The sequence below is a fragment of the Argiope bruennichi genome, chromosome 6 (genome assembly GCF_947563725.1).
Source record: "Argiope bruennichi chromosome 6, qqArgBrue1.1, whole genome shotgun sequence".
NCBI classification, from domain to species: domain Eukaryota; kingdom Metazoa; phylum Arthropoda; class Arachnida; order Araneae; family Araneidae; genus Argiope; species Argiope bruennichi.
The window spans coordinates 81,119,293-81,132,799 of record NC_079156.1 but is presented as its reverse complement, the minus strand read 5'-3'; the positions used below and the strand labels follow the sequence as shown (position 1 = coordinate 81,132,799).

At 32.3% G+C, this 13,507-nt stretch overlaps 1 protein-coding gene across 6 annotated transcripts in view; it reads left to right on the top strand.

Moving 5' to 3' along the window:
- LOC129972126 (sialin-like) overlaps nucleotides 1-12,098 on the top strand; it is a 50,947-nt gene extending 38,849 nt beyond the window's left edge. For all 6 annotated transcript variants that reach the window (XM_056086123.1, XM_056086127.1, XM_056086129.1 and 3 more), the window contains 6 exons: nucleotides 1,362-1,495; nucleotides 1,679-1,825; nucleotides 3,330-3,462; nucleotides 5,965-6,120; nucleotides 10,603-10,688; nucleotides 11,424-12,098. In XM_056086123.1, coding sequence (XP_055942098.1) covers nucleotides 1,362-1,495; nucleotides 1,679-1,825; nucleotides 3,330-3,462; nucleotides 5,965-6,120; nucleotides 10,603-10,688; nucleotides 11,424-11,642 — 875 coding nt within the window. In that variant the 3' untranslated portion in view covers nucleotides 11,643-12,098. The remainder of the gene's footprint in view (nucleotides 1-1,361; nucleotides 1,496-1,678; nucleotides 1,826-3,329; nucleotides 3,463-5,964; nucleotides 6,121-10,602; nucleotides 10,689-11,423) is intronic.
- The last annotated feature ends 1,409 nt before the right edge of the window (nucleotides 12,099-13,507 follow it).

The window sequence follows — 13,507 nt, the reverse complement described above, 5'->3', positions numbered from 1 at the left end:
TTCATGTGACGTTGTGATTGAATCATCATTTGACCTCATACTAGTCATAATTTGACAAATGTTCGTTTAATATCCATGCGTTTAATATGCCATTAATACATTGGCTGCCACGACTCAAACCTGATATTCAGGCCATCTATTTAGTTAGATGACTCCGTCTTTGCTATCTCTTAACTATAGTAGAAAAGAGTCATCTAATAAGATAGATGCTTTTATACAATTACGTATTATCTGTAATGCACAGGTTCATAATGCGTCAGTCAATGTGTAAACATTTTATACGTTGTTTATATTTAACGCAATCTTATTGAGTAAAAAAAATAGTATGATTTTAGGATTTTGGGTGTTATGATGCGAAGAAGGAACACATTGGTGTCCTTAAAATGAATCTTAAATTTCCACTTAATAATTCTGAGCTATTAAGATCATGAAATATGAAAAAAAAAAATCCAATAAGTTTTTTTAGCTCTCATAGACTATATTCTTGTACAATTAACTCTATTAAAAGGAAACCAACAAAGCGGTGTGTGTTTGTGTGCGTGTGTGTGTGTGTGTGTGTGCGTATGTGTTTGTGTGTGTGTGTGTGTGTGAGAGAGAGAGAGAGAGAAAGTGGGTAAAATATAACAGACTTATTCTAATAATAAGTCTGTTATACTTTACCCACTTTTTACGAAAATGAATAAATCTGTCTTACGCGAAATATTATATTAAATAAATTGAACATGTAGAAAAATAATATAAGATTTCATTTCAATTCTAATGTATAAACTTGAATTATATCATCAAAAGAATATGAAGGGAAAAAATACACCTTTTTTTTTCAATCAGTAGAAAAATTGTATTCATTGTTGCATATACGATAAGTAGTAGATTCGAAATTTTGAAGTGGTTTGAAAGTTTATCATTTAAGCATAAATTGACATCATTGAAAAAAACTTTAAATCCTCTCATCCAGAAAAAATTTTATTATTTAAAATAAAATAATCATCTGATATGATAGGATGTTTTTAGATTAGAATTTTTATGATACTAGAATATTATGTGCTGATCACCGGTTCAGGATACAATATTCACTCAGTGTTGCATCTCTCCACTTAATTCGAGTTATCTAATATTTGTTCCGATGAACTTCATAGAAGATTGAATGATCAACCATTATTTCGCAAGCTAATCTGATCTCACTTCAAGTGACTTCTGATTAAAGCCGTTTTTTTTAAAGACTAGTTTTACCTCAACAAATCTGCGTCTCTTTCTTTTTTAAATTTTTGAATTATTTTTACATTTAATTTAATAAGTTATTGAGTTTCTCTTAATTATTTTTAAATCTGTCTCCAGTAAAGCTTAACGTACAATTGTAACAGGTATAGTTGGATTTGTGTGGTTCTTCTTCTGGTTCTTCCTTGCATACAACAGGCCATCCGAACATCCAAGAATATCGAGGATAGAAATCGATTATATTCAGAAGGGACAAATTCAATTTGCGGAGGAACAAAAGGTAAATATAGCTGCAGATAATCAATATGAAATCATTTTATTATATATGGTGCAAAGCTTATGGTGATGCATCAGATCAAATGGCTGAAGCACTAAAATCCTTACAACTATTGTTTGTAGATACTTCGCAGAAATAATCGAATTCTGTTTACTTTTTAATGTCGTTTTTTTCTTTTCACTTTAGCTACCAGTCCCATGGAAGAAAGCTCTCACCAGTATGCCGGTATGGACGGTGGCAATCGTTTCGTTTTGTTCTACGTGGGGTTTCATCACTTTATTGACAAAACTACCAACATATTTAGAAGTAGTACTTCATGTACCAATTCAAAAGGTTCGTCAAAAAATTTTTCGACTTTAATCATTCAATTTTAAAATAAATTGGAGTATTGATTAAAAGAGTGCACCAGTTCCAAATTTTATCTAAATTGAGCTACGCATCTATTGAAACGAAAAACACACTTTCTAATAATACCGGGGTGGGTTACAAGAATTTAAGCTACCACACAGCGAAATGCAATTCTTGTCAAATTGTTCTCTTCCATGCTCATAAATTATGGTGCCTGGCTTAATTCAGCAGAGATTATGGGTTCTCACTACTTCAGTTATGAAATTTGCTTGCAGATATTAGCACATTCATCATTATGAATTAATACATAATGAACTTATTTTTTTCTCTCAATATATTGCTCAATATCTTCAACGATCTAGGTGCTCTTCTGAACTTTTATATCGCGTATCAAATTACAAATTATGAGTCTTAAGTTCAACGAAAAATGATCTCGATGAAATTTTTTGTTTGCATTTAATTTAAATAATAGGAAACTGTTGCACGCTCTTTCTTTAAATTTAACAACAGTATAATATTTTAACATTAAAGAAACGATGATTAAAAAAACAATGGATTTATTCGTAGTTTTGGGTTTTTTTTCACTACCCTAGTTAGATATAAAAACTAAGCTATTTCTCTCTTTTTTGTCCAAATAAATTCGATTTTAATAAGGAAAAATTAAGTATGTCGTCTCCGCTCTGAAGAAATTTGAATGAGAAAAAAATTCCATGCACAATATAATCTGTCAATGATAATAATTTTTATTGTTATCACCTTTGGACTGATTTTGAAGCAATGCTTAGCACATACTTCATAGATGAAATTTGTTAAGTCGGCATTTTTGTGACATATAATTAATCTCTTTGAAACTTTACGCAGCAACTGCACTGATGCTACAAAGGCTGTTTTGTTATGGGTGAACACAGTTTTTAGCTATTGAAGAAATTGATATGAAAAAATAGTTGCCATCGATGATGCTCGGAAATTATTTATGTCAAGTGTAGTGTCTATTTCTTGTCTTAGTTTTTCCAAATCTCAATTATGTCCAAATCTTGAAAAAAATCTTGTACTATCTGCCTTTCTTTAATGCTTTGCCCACTTCAGTTCTGCTTTCAATATATAATCCCTAGTATCCCATATATACAATATTGTAAAATATTAAACAAAATTCGGAATGTTGTATAATATAGTATAATAAATACAACATAATATCACACAATATTGTGTAACATGATATTCCATCTGTGTTGCCCTTTAGTTCGTAAGAAGTCAAAGCATGCACACTTGTCTAAGACACAGGCTGTCTAATTTTTATCCCGGTAGTGAATTTATCTGTAGAAAATATGCCAAGAAATCTGATTTCTATAACTGAAAAAATTCAAGCACATTAACTATGTCGAAATTTAATTGATATTTGAAAGCATATAGGATCCTTCCTGTCTGTACTGAAATAGATCCTGCCATATTTTTTACATATCAGCTTAAAAATACAATATTCTTTTTTCAGAATGGGCTTGTCAACTCTCTTGTTTATGCAAGCATATGTATCACACTTTTCTTATCCAGTTACCTGTCAGATTACCTGCGAACAATTAAGCATATGAATTCGACTAAAGTGAGGAAGGGTTTTGAATTTATAGGTAAGTTTTAATGAACGTTGAAATATAATACCCTGTTTTTTGTAGTTATCCAAATCATTTGCGACGTTTTGTTTGTTTGTTTCTTATGGCACTTGCCACTGACAAGCCCGCTGTTACGAAGACAGTGATTTAAGCCTGTGGGGGACGTCTCTTATTTTTTATAGCAGCTCCAACTAGGGCCAAGAGTACGACTTTGCCACTCACGCATCATTCATTCGCTTGCACAACCCCTTTTTACAGGAGGGCACATTCACACATCTCACAGATAGAACAACAGAAGAACAACCATGCCCAAACCGGGACTCGAACCCGGGACGCCCAGATCACGGGGAAGACGCGCTACCCCTATGCCAGGACGCCGGCCGACGTTTTGTAGAAATTTGTATGGAAATTTGAAGAAAACTATTATAAAGTGCCATAAGAATCCTGTTCAAAAATCAAATGATGATGATGTCGTGTCCGCGTTACCACGGAAAGGGGGTGCAGTAGCTTCTGAGGGTAAAGACTCCTGAGCACCCGAGGGCAGAAGTCTGACTTCTAGCTCATATGAAGATGACACACACATACACATTCGTTTGCACAACCCCTTTTTACAAGGGGGAACATTCACACACCTCCCAGATAGATCACAGATGAAAAACAACCATACCCGAACCGGGATTCGAACCCGGAACGCCCAGATCGCGGGGAAGATGCACTACCCCTTCAAAAATCAAATCAAATAATAATAAAATACTTTGTTATAAAGTTCTGAAATTATTCTTTTCTAATGGCCTCTCTTGACCAGCATGTTCGCGGTAATAGTGATCGAGTTTCATTTCAATGGAATTCCTTATATATAAATAAATATTTATTCACAACTCCTTTGAAAAAGTATTTTAATTGTGAGGTTATAATATTCTGAATTACTTATTATCATAGTAGCATTGGTTATGATTTATTAAAATAAGTAGGATCTTCATTCTTTAGTTTTAAGCGAAGCATTTAATGAAATATTTTTAATCAACAGGGGTTAAAATTTTGAAACAAACTACTTCCAATTGACACTTCTGCTTTCCTAAGTATATTTCGTAGATCTAGATCTAGATGTCTGTCCCACAAAATGCCAAACCACACCTAGATTCTGCTTGCTTTATTATTACAGCTAGAGAAGACCGTTAAATCATTTTGCATATAATGTTATAGTCATCTTCCATTAAACGTTTGGTATAAAGAACGATAAAATACAAACAAGATCTGATAATAAATTACGGGATTAAACTCCATGTTGGAAACTATATAATATGTTTCCTATAATAATAAAATAGAAGAATGGGAGATACAGAATGATAGACGATTGATGAATTTAACATTTTGATTACTAATGTACATCTCACTAATTTTTTAAAATTAGTTTAAATATTTCTTAATAAAAGCAATGTTGGGGGAGGGGGGATTAAGCACCATGTCCCATCCTCCGGATTAAAAATCATTTTTAAAAAATTCGAACTAGTTTCTCTCGTTCAGAATTTGTTTTCTTCACTTATGTAAAAAATGAGAAGAAAGCGATTTTTAAAAATTCGTAGTTAAAGAGTTAAGAGACACGTTTCATGCGAAAATGTTCTGAAATTTCTTAACAATGTAACTGCCAACATATATACGGGCTTCCCGTTGTCGACATAGAGATTGAAGAAAACGCCAGTCGTAGCTCATAAGGTTATCGAAGATGTAGAAATTCTTGCAACGGTATTCTTGATAAAATCGACGTCATAAAAGAAATTCTTTATTTGATTTATTTATTTTGATGCCTTCAACTGGACTACCTTTTAGCGCTTTACCGCTCGAGTTAGAATTGTGCATTATACATCGATCTGTGTTCATCTAGGTAAATTCTATCTCGTATTTAAATATGTATCAAAAGTTTTAATACATCCTATATATCGTTGTTTATGGATAACAATATTACATTATCAACTCTATTGCCAATCAAATAAAACACAAGAACACAACACAACACCTAATTTTTTAAAACCATGAAATGATGAAAAGAATTTTCATTTTTTTTTTTTTTCAAGATGTCCGTTTTAAGAAATTATGATGTCCCACAAGGTGGGGGTTGGGGATGCACCTCGTAATTGTGGATGAGATCTTCCGACATGGTGGTTGGTTCTTGCCACCCATGTGGGTACACGAAAAGGTAGAGGTCTGACTCCTCTCATCGATGACGGGACGTACTTCCTCAGAGAAGGGTTGTACCGTGACCGGTGATGGACCTTAGAATTCAACGACAGTTCCCGCCAGTGTTGCTGATACGGCTGTCTTGTCATTCAAGTTTTCCCGTGTGCCTTCCGGTGTAGTGGAATAGCCAGTTTGCGGTTTGTGGTTAAAAAATTATGATCCAAAGATTAAAATTAATAAATGGCATATATGACATGTACTGAATTTTTAACATTTACCAATGCGTCATTTTGAATTAAAGTTTTTCTACCTTTTATAAACCGATGATCGTCATCTTGTTTTCAGCACTGGTGGGCCCAGCCGTGTGTACTGGCCTTATACCTGTTGCGAGATGTGATAGAATTTCTGTGATAGCACTTTTGACTCTAGCAATGGCATTCCTCGGTTTCGCCGGAGGAGGCCATGTTTCGATTGTAGCCGATATGGCGCCGCATCATTCAGGTAATCAGAACTTTTATTGCTCCCTATATAGATTATTAATTGAACAGTGCAATTAGTCTACTTATTTGTATTGAAAAATTTAAACTACTGATTTTTTTTATCTATCATGCCTTTTTTTTATTTACAATTTATGCAGCAATGTTTTTCTACAAAAATTTCTCTGGTTCATCATCATTAGTGTTGCTTTCAAAAGGATTTCAAAGGATTTTACTTTCAAAGGATTTCAAAAAGATAAATGGCGTATAATAATATTTTATTTTGTTTCAATTAATAAATGTACTTTTGAAAAATTATGAAAATTATGAATATGCGATCAAATCTGCCACGAGTTATGAAATTTTGAATATAACTATTTTAAGACAATTTCGTAATTTTAGGTTAATGAATCTCGGGGAAACTCTAGGCTCTGATTGACGTATCTGGACAATAAAGTGGTCTAAAGTCACACATTTTTATAATATAATATTATTATAATTTTCATAATCCACTCAGTTTTAGTCACAGTTAAGTAGACCTTTCTTTTAAACGTTAGTGTCTTAAGAATATTTTACTAAATATGACTCATAGATCCGAGGGTCTGTACAAAATATAAAAATTATAAAACATCCATAGCTCAAACTGTATAAAAAAGTGCTCATTACTTCAATTACACAATTGTTTTATCATGTGTATGTATCTAATAACTATTTAGAAATTAAGTGTTGGGACCCGAATACAGGAGATATCCTATGTATTATGTATATCAACCATGCTTGCCCTAAATAATATAAAATTATTGAATTAATAATATAGATACCTTAAAAGTTCACAGAAATCTTTTCCTTCCACATAACATTCTAGAAAATATGCTTCAATTTTATTTCATTTATTACAGCCATGCGCTGAGAATTCTTTTCTATGTCTAATTTGCAGTAAGAGTTGATTTAATCTCTCAATTTGAGCTTTTGTCAGCGTGATTGCAGGTTCAATTTTATTTTTATTTTTTAAGGAGATAAATTGTGAGGAAAATGCTTATTTTTTAAAAAATTATTAGAGATAAAAATTTAATTTATTCGTTAAACAACTGGCACCAGTGAAAATACCCTTAATTTATTTTAAGATGATGTTAATATCATTTTTGTATTGTAATATTTTCGGAAATAATCTCTGAAAGCCCCGAAAATTCCCTTAATTTTTAATTATTTAAAATTATAATTAATTTTTTTAAAAAAATTGCACCGAAATACACGTTTCTATTCTCCAAAGTACATATGCGCCAAGTTTGATACCTCTAGATCGAACAGCCTCGCCTTTAGAGAGCTATCACACTCAAACAAACACACATTCATCTTTATTATAATTAAAATAATAGAACTCTAATGACAGGCAATTTGGCAGAATAATGTACATGAAGTTTTATCTAAACAATTCATTTAAAAATAAAGATAACCTATATTTTTGGAGAACCAGCTCGTCGCCAAAGGTGCCTAGTTATAAGTAAAGGAAAAGATTATGTTTGCTTTTTGAGAAAAAAGTAGCAGCAAAAATATTTTTAAAGTAATGATTGACGATTAATTGATTTTATAATTCTATAAATAGTTAAAGTAATTCTAATAACTATTGAATTGGTAAGTAATCGTAATAACTCTGAACTAGTAATTAGTAATTTATAAAATACTAGCAGTACCGCACAGCGTTGCCCGTGGCATAACATCTTAAACGAAAAATTTGCTTTCGACTTAAGTCTAGCTTCCCCTCGATATGACATGGGAATGTCATGCGGGATCAAAAAGATATTTATAGAAATCATCAAAAATAACTACAAAACAATTTTTATAGCACATATTCAGAAATATTTAGGGCTAAACTTTGATGCACAGTCATTTGGCGCCTTGCGAGGTAGGCAATTTTTTTGTTTGGGGTTACATGGCCACCATTTTTTTTATGTTACTGTACGCTACTGTATTTCGATCTTTCCTATTCATTTCCCTTGATTTTTTTTCCTGCTGCACATACTTCTTCTGCTTACTTTCATTATTTTCGATTAAATTTTTTTGAGTGCATTTCATTTTACTGCATTTTTTAAACTTTTTTTTATATTTCCGTTAATTTGCTGCAGCGTTCCTCGGAACCTTTAGATTGGAAATGCCATTGCTGTCGTTCGCGCCACATTCAGCCATTTCGCTAAAATTTAGCAATAAACTTTTGGCCTAAGTGAAGATTAGTGTGCACCAGCTGTTTGTCGCCAATATTGCAACCCATCTGATCCCTTTTATAGCAACCGTACTGCTGTTTTGTTTACTACTTTTTGCAATGGTTGAGTTGTACATAAACTACAATGACATTATGAAAAATGTTAAATTAAAAATATTAAAAAAATATCGATTAAAGATTTTAATTTTGTTCTTTATTATAATAAAAATTTATTAAATAAAGAAAGTTAAGCTTATAATTAAAAGTTATTTTCTTTCTTTTTTTTAAGGTGAATACGGACAGAAAATATTTATTCTTTTGCAATTTTTAATTGTCAGTATGCGCTTTAAAAAAATCGTCTGCATTCTCACTTTAAAAGACAGCTGCAATGGAATTCTTCGCAGTTCTCGTAATTCTTTTGGTGTTATAACGGTTGGTTCCCTTCATAATTTGTTATGTCGGGAGTATTTCGAACCTGTAGAATGGATGAAGGGTGAGTTAAATATGCATATATATATATTTTACGAGTTGATGAAGTTAGGAAAGGATGCTTGTTTGAAATTTTGTATTGGGAATGGTTTAATATCGAACCAGCAGAATGGATGAAGGGTAAGTGGAATATACTTTTTTTACGAATTGATGAAGTTCGGAAAAGTATGTTTGAAATTTTGTATGGAGAATGTTCCGATTGCTTATTTCTCCGTTTTTTCTTTTAATTTGGTTATGTTCTGTTTCTGTTTCCACACAGTCTTTATGTTCAATGTGCTAGCGAAGCTACTAGGCTCCCGCTCCCGCTGCTAGCGTAGCCGTAGGATGTTTTTTTTAAGTTAAAAAATTCTGCCCGGTGTCTTCTACAGATGACTTCGGCATCTGTAGAAGGACCAGGCAGTATGAAAAAAAAAACAATACTTATCAGTAAAAAGTCCTAATTAGATGGCGAGAAATGGTAACCGTAACTGTTCCTCGGAAGTATTTGTTATTTTGTCCGCCATCTTTATTGGCGACTTGGCATTGTTGGCGCAGCTGGGTGCACACTAAAATTCACTTTTACCAAACTTTTTGGTAGAAAAAGACTGTATATCAATCATGTTCCATATTTAGACTGTTAAAATGGTTTCAATTTTCCCTTGTAAATAACGCATGCCTTTTGATTCCTCTTTCCATTTTAAAGCTGGACTAAGCTTTGATATACAGTCATTTTGCGCCTTGCGAGGTTGGCAGTATTTCGGTGTCACTTTTGCTACCATTACCCTATTGCTGCCGTTCTCGCCACATTCGACCATTTCGCTAAAATTTGGCGATAAATTATTTTTTGGCGAAAATGACTGCATATCAGTGCTGTTCCTAAGATGAACTGTACTTTTCCGTTAACCGGGGGCAAGCAAAAAATCGCCAAATAATGTAGAATTCCGCCAAATTTTACTACTCCAAATTCGCATTTGGTTCACAATTGGCGACATTTGCGCCCGGCTAAAGGAAAAGTACCAGCTGAACAAAATGGACAGACTGTAGACATTATTTCTATTGAAACCGAAGTATCATTTCTGTAATCCACAAATGGATCGAAATTCAGAGCGGTGTACTCCTTTTCGGACCAAATATCAGGAACGTTTGTTCTTTCATTTCTTCTCCTGTGCGTCAAATTTATATGTCTTTCTCTGTCAGCAGACAGGCAAGATTCATTCTGTCTCGGTAATTCAATTGCAGTGCGATTTAAAGAGAGATGGTTAATTTGCTCAGAAGAAGACTCTCCTTTGAAGAAAGTGCGGACATTTTTTTCTCTGATATTCGGCTAAACGAACGTTTCTTTCCTCTATATTTTCATTATCGCGCAACAAACGATGCGTTTTGGCATTTGATGTCCTCCGGCCAAGGTTGAAATTCTTTCTTTTGGGGATAATGAGATTTGAATCGCTGTTTAAAATCAGACGTAAACAAAGAAATGTATTGCATACGATTACCACAGCTCTTGCTATTTGCACATGCGAAGTTTGAGATTTCCGCTCATGAGCGGATAAGTGCAAAGCACATATACTACTGCTGTACGCATGCGCGAATCGTAGCAGGAAAATATTTAAAATCGCAATTATAAAACTCCTTTTTTTTATTTTTATATGACTTCAATATACTAAAACCTTCCCTAATAAATGCCCTACAAAATGGTATAAATATCTCCAAAATTAGTTAAGTATTTCTCAAGCTTTTAGGGTTTCAATATACAGACGGTTTCAGGATACTTCATTTTATGTTATGTATAGATGCTTAGAGATGTTGTTTTGATTCCCTCTTTCTTTTTCTTCTTTTTTTCAGCATCAATTTTTGGGTTTGTCAACACTGTTGGTTGTGTAGCAGGTATAATTTCACCTATGGCAGCTGGATTTTTACTTGATAATGCAGTAAGTAAATTTTGCACGAGAATATTTTTTAAATTACTTTAAACCATTGCCAGCCTCTTTACTGATTCGTAATATGTATGAATTTTTATATTTGTATCATTTAGCTTGTTAAAAATCATAGTAATGAGACTGCAAAAAAATCGATTTTTCGATTTAAGACCACCTAACAGCCTCTAAATTTGGTCTTTTCACAAGCAAAAGAGTAGAAAGGATATCTCACTGAATGTAAAACTTTATTTTTCCCAGATGATTAATGTCAGATTTCTGCCACTATAATTCTCACATTCTCTTCTTAATACTATAATTCTCTCTATATAAATATAAAGCAATATATTTTCAAGTCATCATGATTTTAAAATATCTTCAATAATTACTATGGATGTGATATGAGAGAACACTTTATTTGCGATTATTTGCATAGCAAAGTTTCGAAAGCATATTTACATCGAGAAAGCGAAATCTGAATTTTTTTATTGGTGTTGGGATATTTTCCGTCAGTGTATAATTTTTTTGGTCATTTAAAGAATTTTCTTATTGAAGTATAAACCTATCTCTGACTGTTAAAAAAATTAGCTGATGAATTACTATTAAAGTTAATAATCCGTATGCATTCGACAATAGATCCACGAAAGAATGCAGAATAAACAAAACCATAAAAAATAAGAAATATTCATATTATTGCTTTTTAGATTGAATGAATTATACTATTACAGATTTGTCATTTTTATTTTTTAGCATGCCAGTGTTGAACAATGGAGTATAGTGTATTATATTTCATCCGGATTTTATCTTTTGGGTGCCATTATATTCACCATATGGGGCTCAGCAGAGAGGCAGTCTTGGGCACAGAGTACCTATTCAGATAAACTTTTGAGCATTCCTTATCTACAAAGTGAGAAGCTGCCTTCTATTGCTAACTCTGATTGTGAAAAGAAATATGGAAGCATTCCTTGATGGTGGACTTTACATAGGCAACATTAGTTCAGCAACAAGCAAAAAAACAAACTATACTTGTTTAGGTATTAAAATGTTGGCAGAAACCGAAACAAAAACAAAGCAAGTTTTATTTAAATCTGTTTAAGAATAATCAGTAATTAGCAACTCAACTTAAAAAATAATAATCAATAGTTTTTTACTTTTTAAAGAAATATTTTAAGAAATTTAACTGAAAATATTTATTTTCTAAAATCAGACATTTAAATAAAGACAACATATTATACCATAAATATGTAAATATTCATAATATCTGTATTCATTTGAGTTTTCAACTGCGAGTCTTTTTTTATTCTGTTTTCCTCATTTTGTATATTTATATCACTGTTTTGTAGATATTTCATTCTTTTCTTCTGTACATATATATTGTGACATGTTTAAATGTTTTTAAATAAAAATGAATATTTACTACCAGAATTTATTTCTTTATAACATAAGTAGAATTTCTGAAAAGCCTAAAATTTCAAGTTACAACAACCAATAATTCCTCTAGTGAACTTGATTGACTTTGGATAATTTGTAAAATTTGACTGTATAGGCGAGGGACAAAAACATAAAGGCAATAGGGATTAAGACATATGATCAAAAGTAATTCTATAGTTATATCTTCCATATGGACATTTCATGCACTATACAACATCACATCCAAGTGTTTCTAAGTCAATTTTAAATGTTAACGTGCATAATTTTCATTCTCGTTATTTCAGAACAAGGACAGTATACGTAAGCAATGTACCCCCCAAAGCAAAAATGAAACTTATGTATGAGAGAATATTCCATCCAGAGCATGAAAATTCTAGTCCCGCAATTATCCACTTTTCAAGTTCCATTTCTTTGGATGAGCCAATCAAAAGCATTCTCATCTTCAATTTCTTTAGAATTCTTTTTAAACCTTTCGTCTTCAATCAGTACACTTCCTGCTATTCATAAAGTAAAAACCAACCCTGCTAGACAGCTGGTGCCGTAGAGTGCCCATTCAACATATAGGATTACAGGGCGAACGCAAATTGTATTCATCTCCAAATATAAGCCTTAGACGCTAAAGCATGTCAGTAAGTTCACGATCAGGATAATGAAGGAAGGAAAAGAAAAACTATTAAGAATGTTGTTCAAGATATCATCAATTTTCAATTTTTGCTTGATAGTTTTGATTCGTTTTGATGCCTCGAAGGCGTGAGATGAGCAGCAACCAATTTGGTCAGTGTGGTGTTTTATGAAGTAAGAACTTTATAGGCATATTGTACGGTAAAGTAAAACCAACAGATTTGTAAAAGCTGGAAATATTAAAGTATGAATGCAATTTTTAATGTATATTATGATACCCTCAGACCATTCTCCTTTTATTGCATATCCCTAAGTGTGATTTGTTGATTTGCGTTCAAAAGTGAGCATGAGAATAACTGCAGTCAACACAAACGGCATGCAACACAGGATGGCAAAAATATTTATTATAACATGAGGATTTTGCTTAGAAAATTTTTGGAACTTTCACAACAAGTGAGTTAGTTTCTTTCGTCTTAAACTCATTGCGAACCACATTTTTGCTGTTAATGGGTACGTGAAGACATAAGCTATAAAAGATCATAAAGAATCATGATGCGCCATTTCTATAAAAAGTATTGCCACATTTTCAAGGTTGGGGAATAATAAAAGAATACCAAAAACAACTGGAGCAATTTTATACCATTTATTTCTATCATATATTTCAATGATCCCAGTTAAGTAAAGAAATACATAGAAAAATTTAGATATAATTATTTCGCATTTGAGCGAAGACAATTTCACCTCTTTATTTGAAGAAATATTGATGGTTTTCATAACCGATT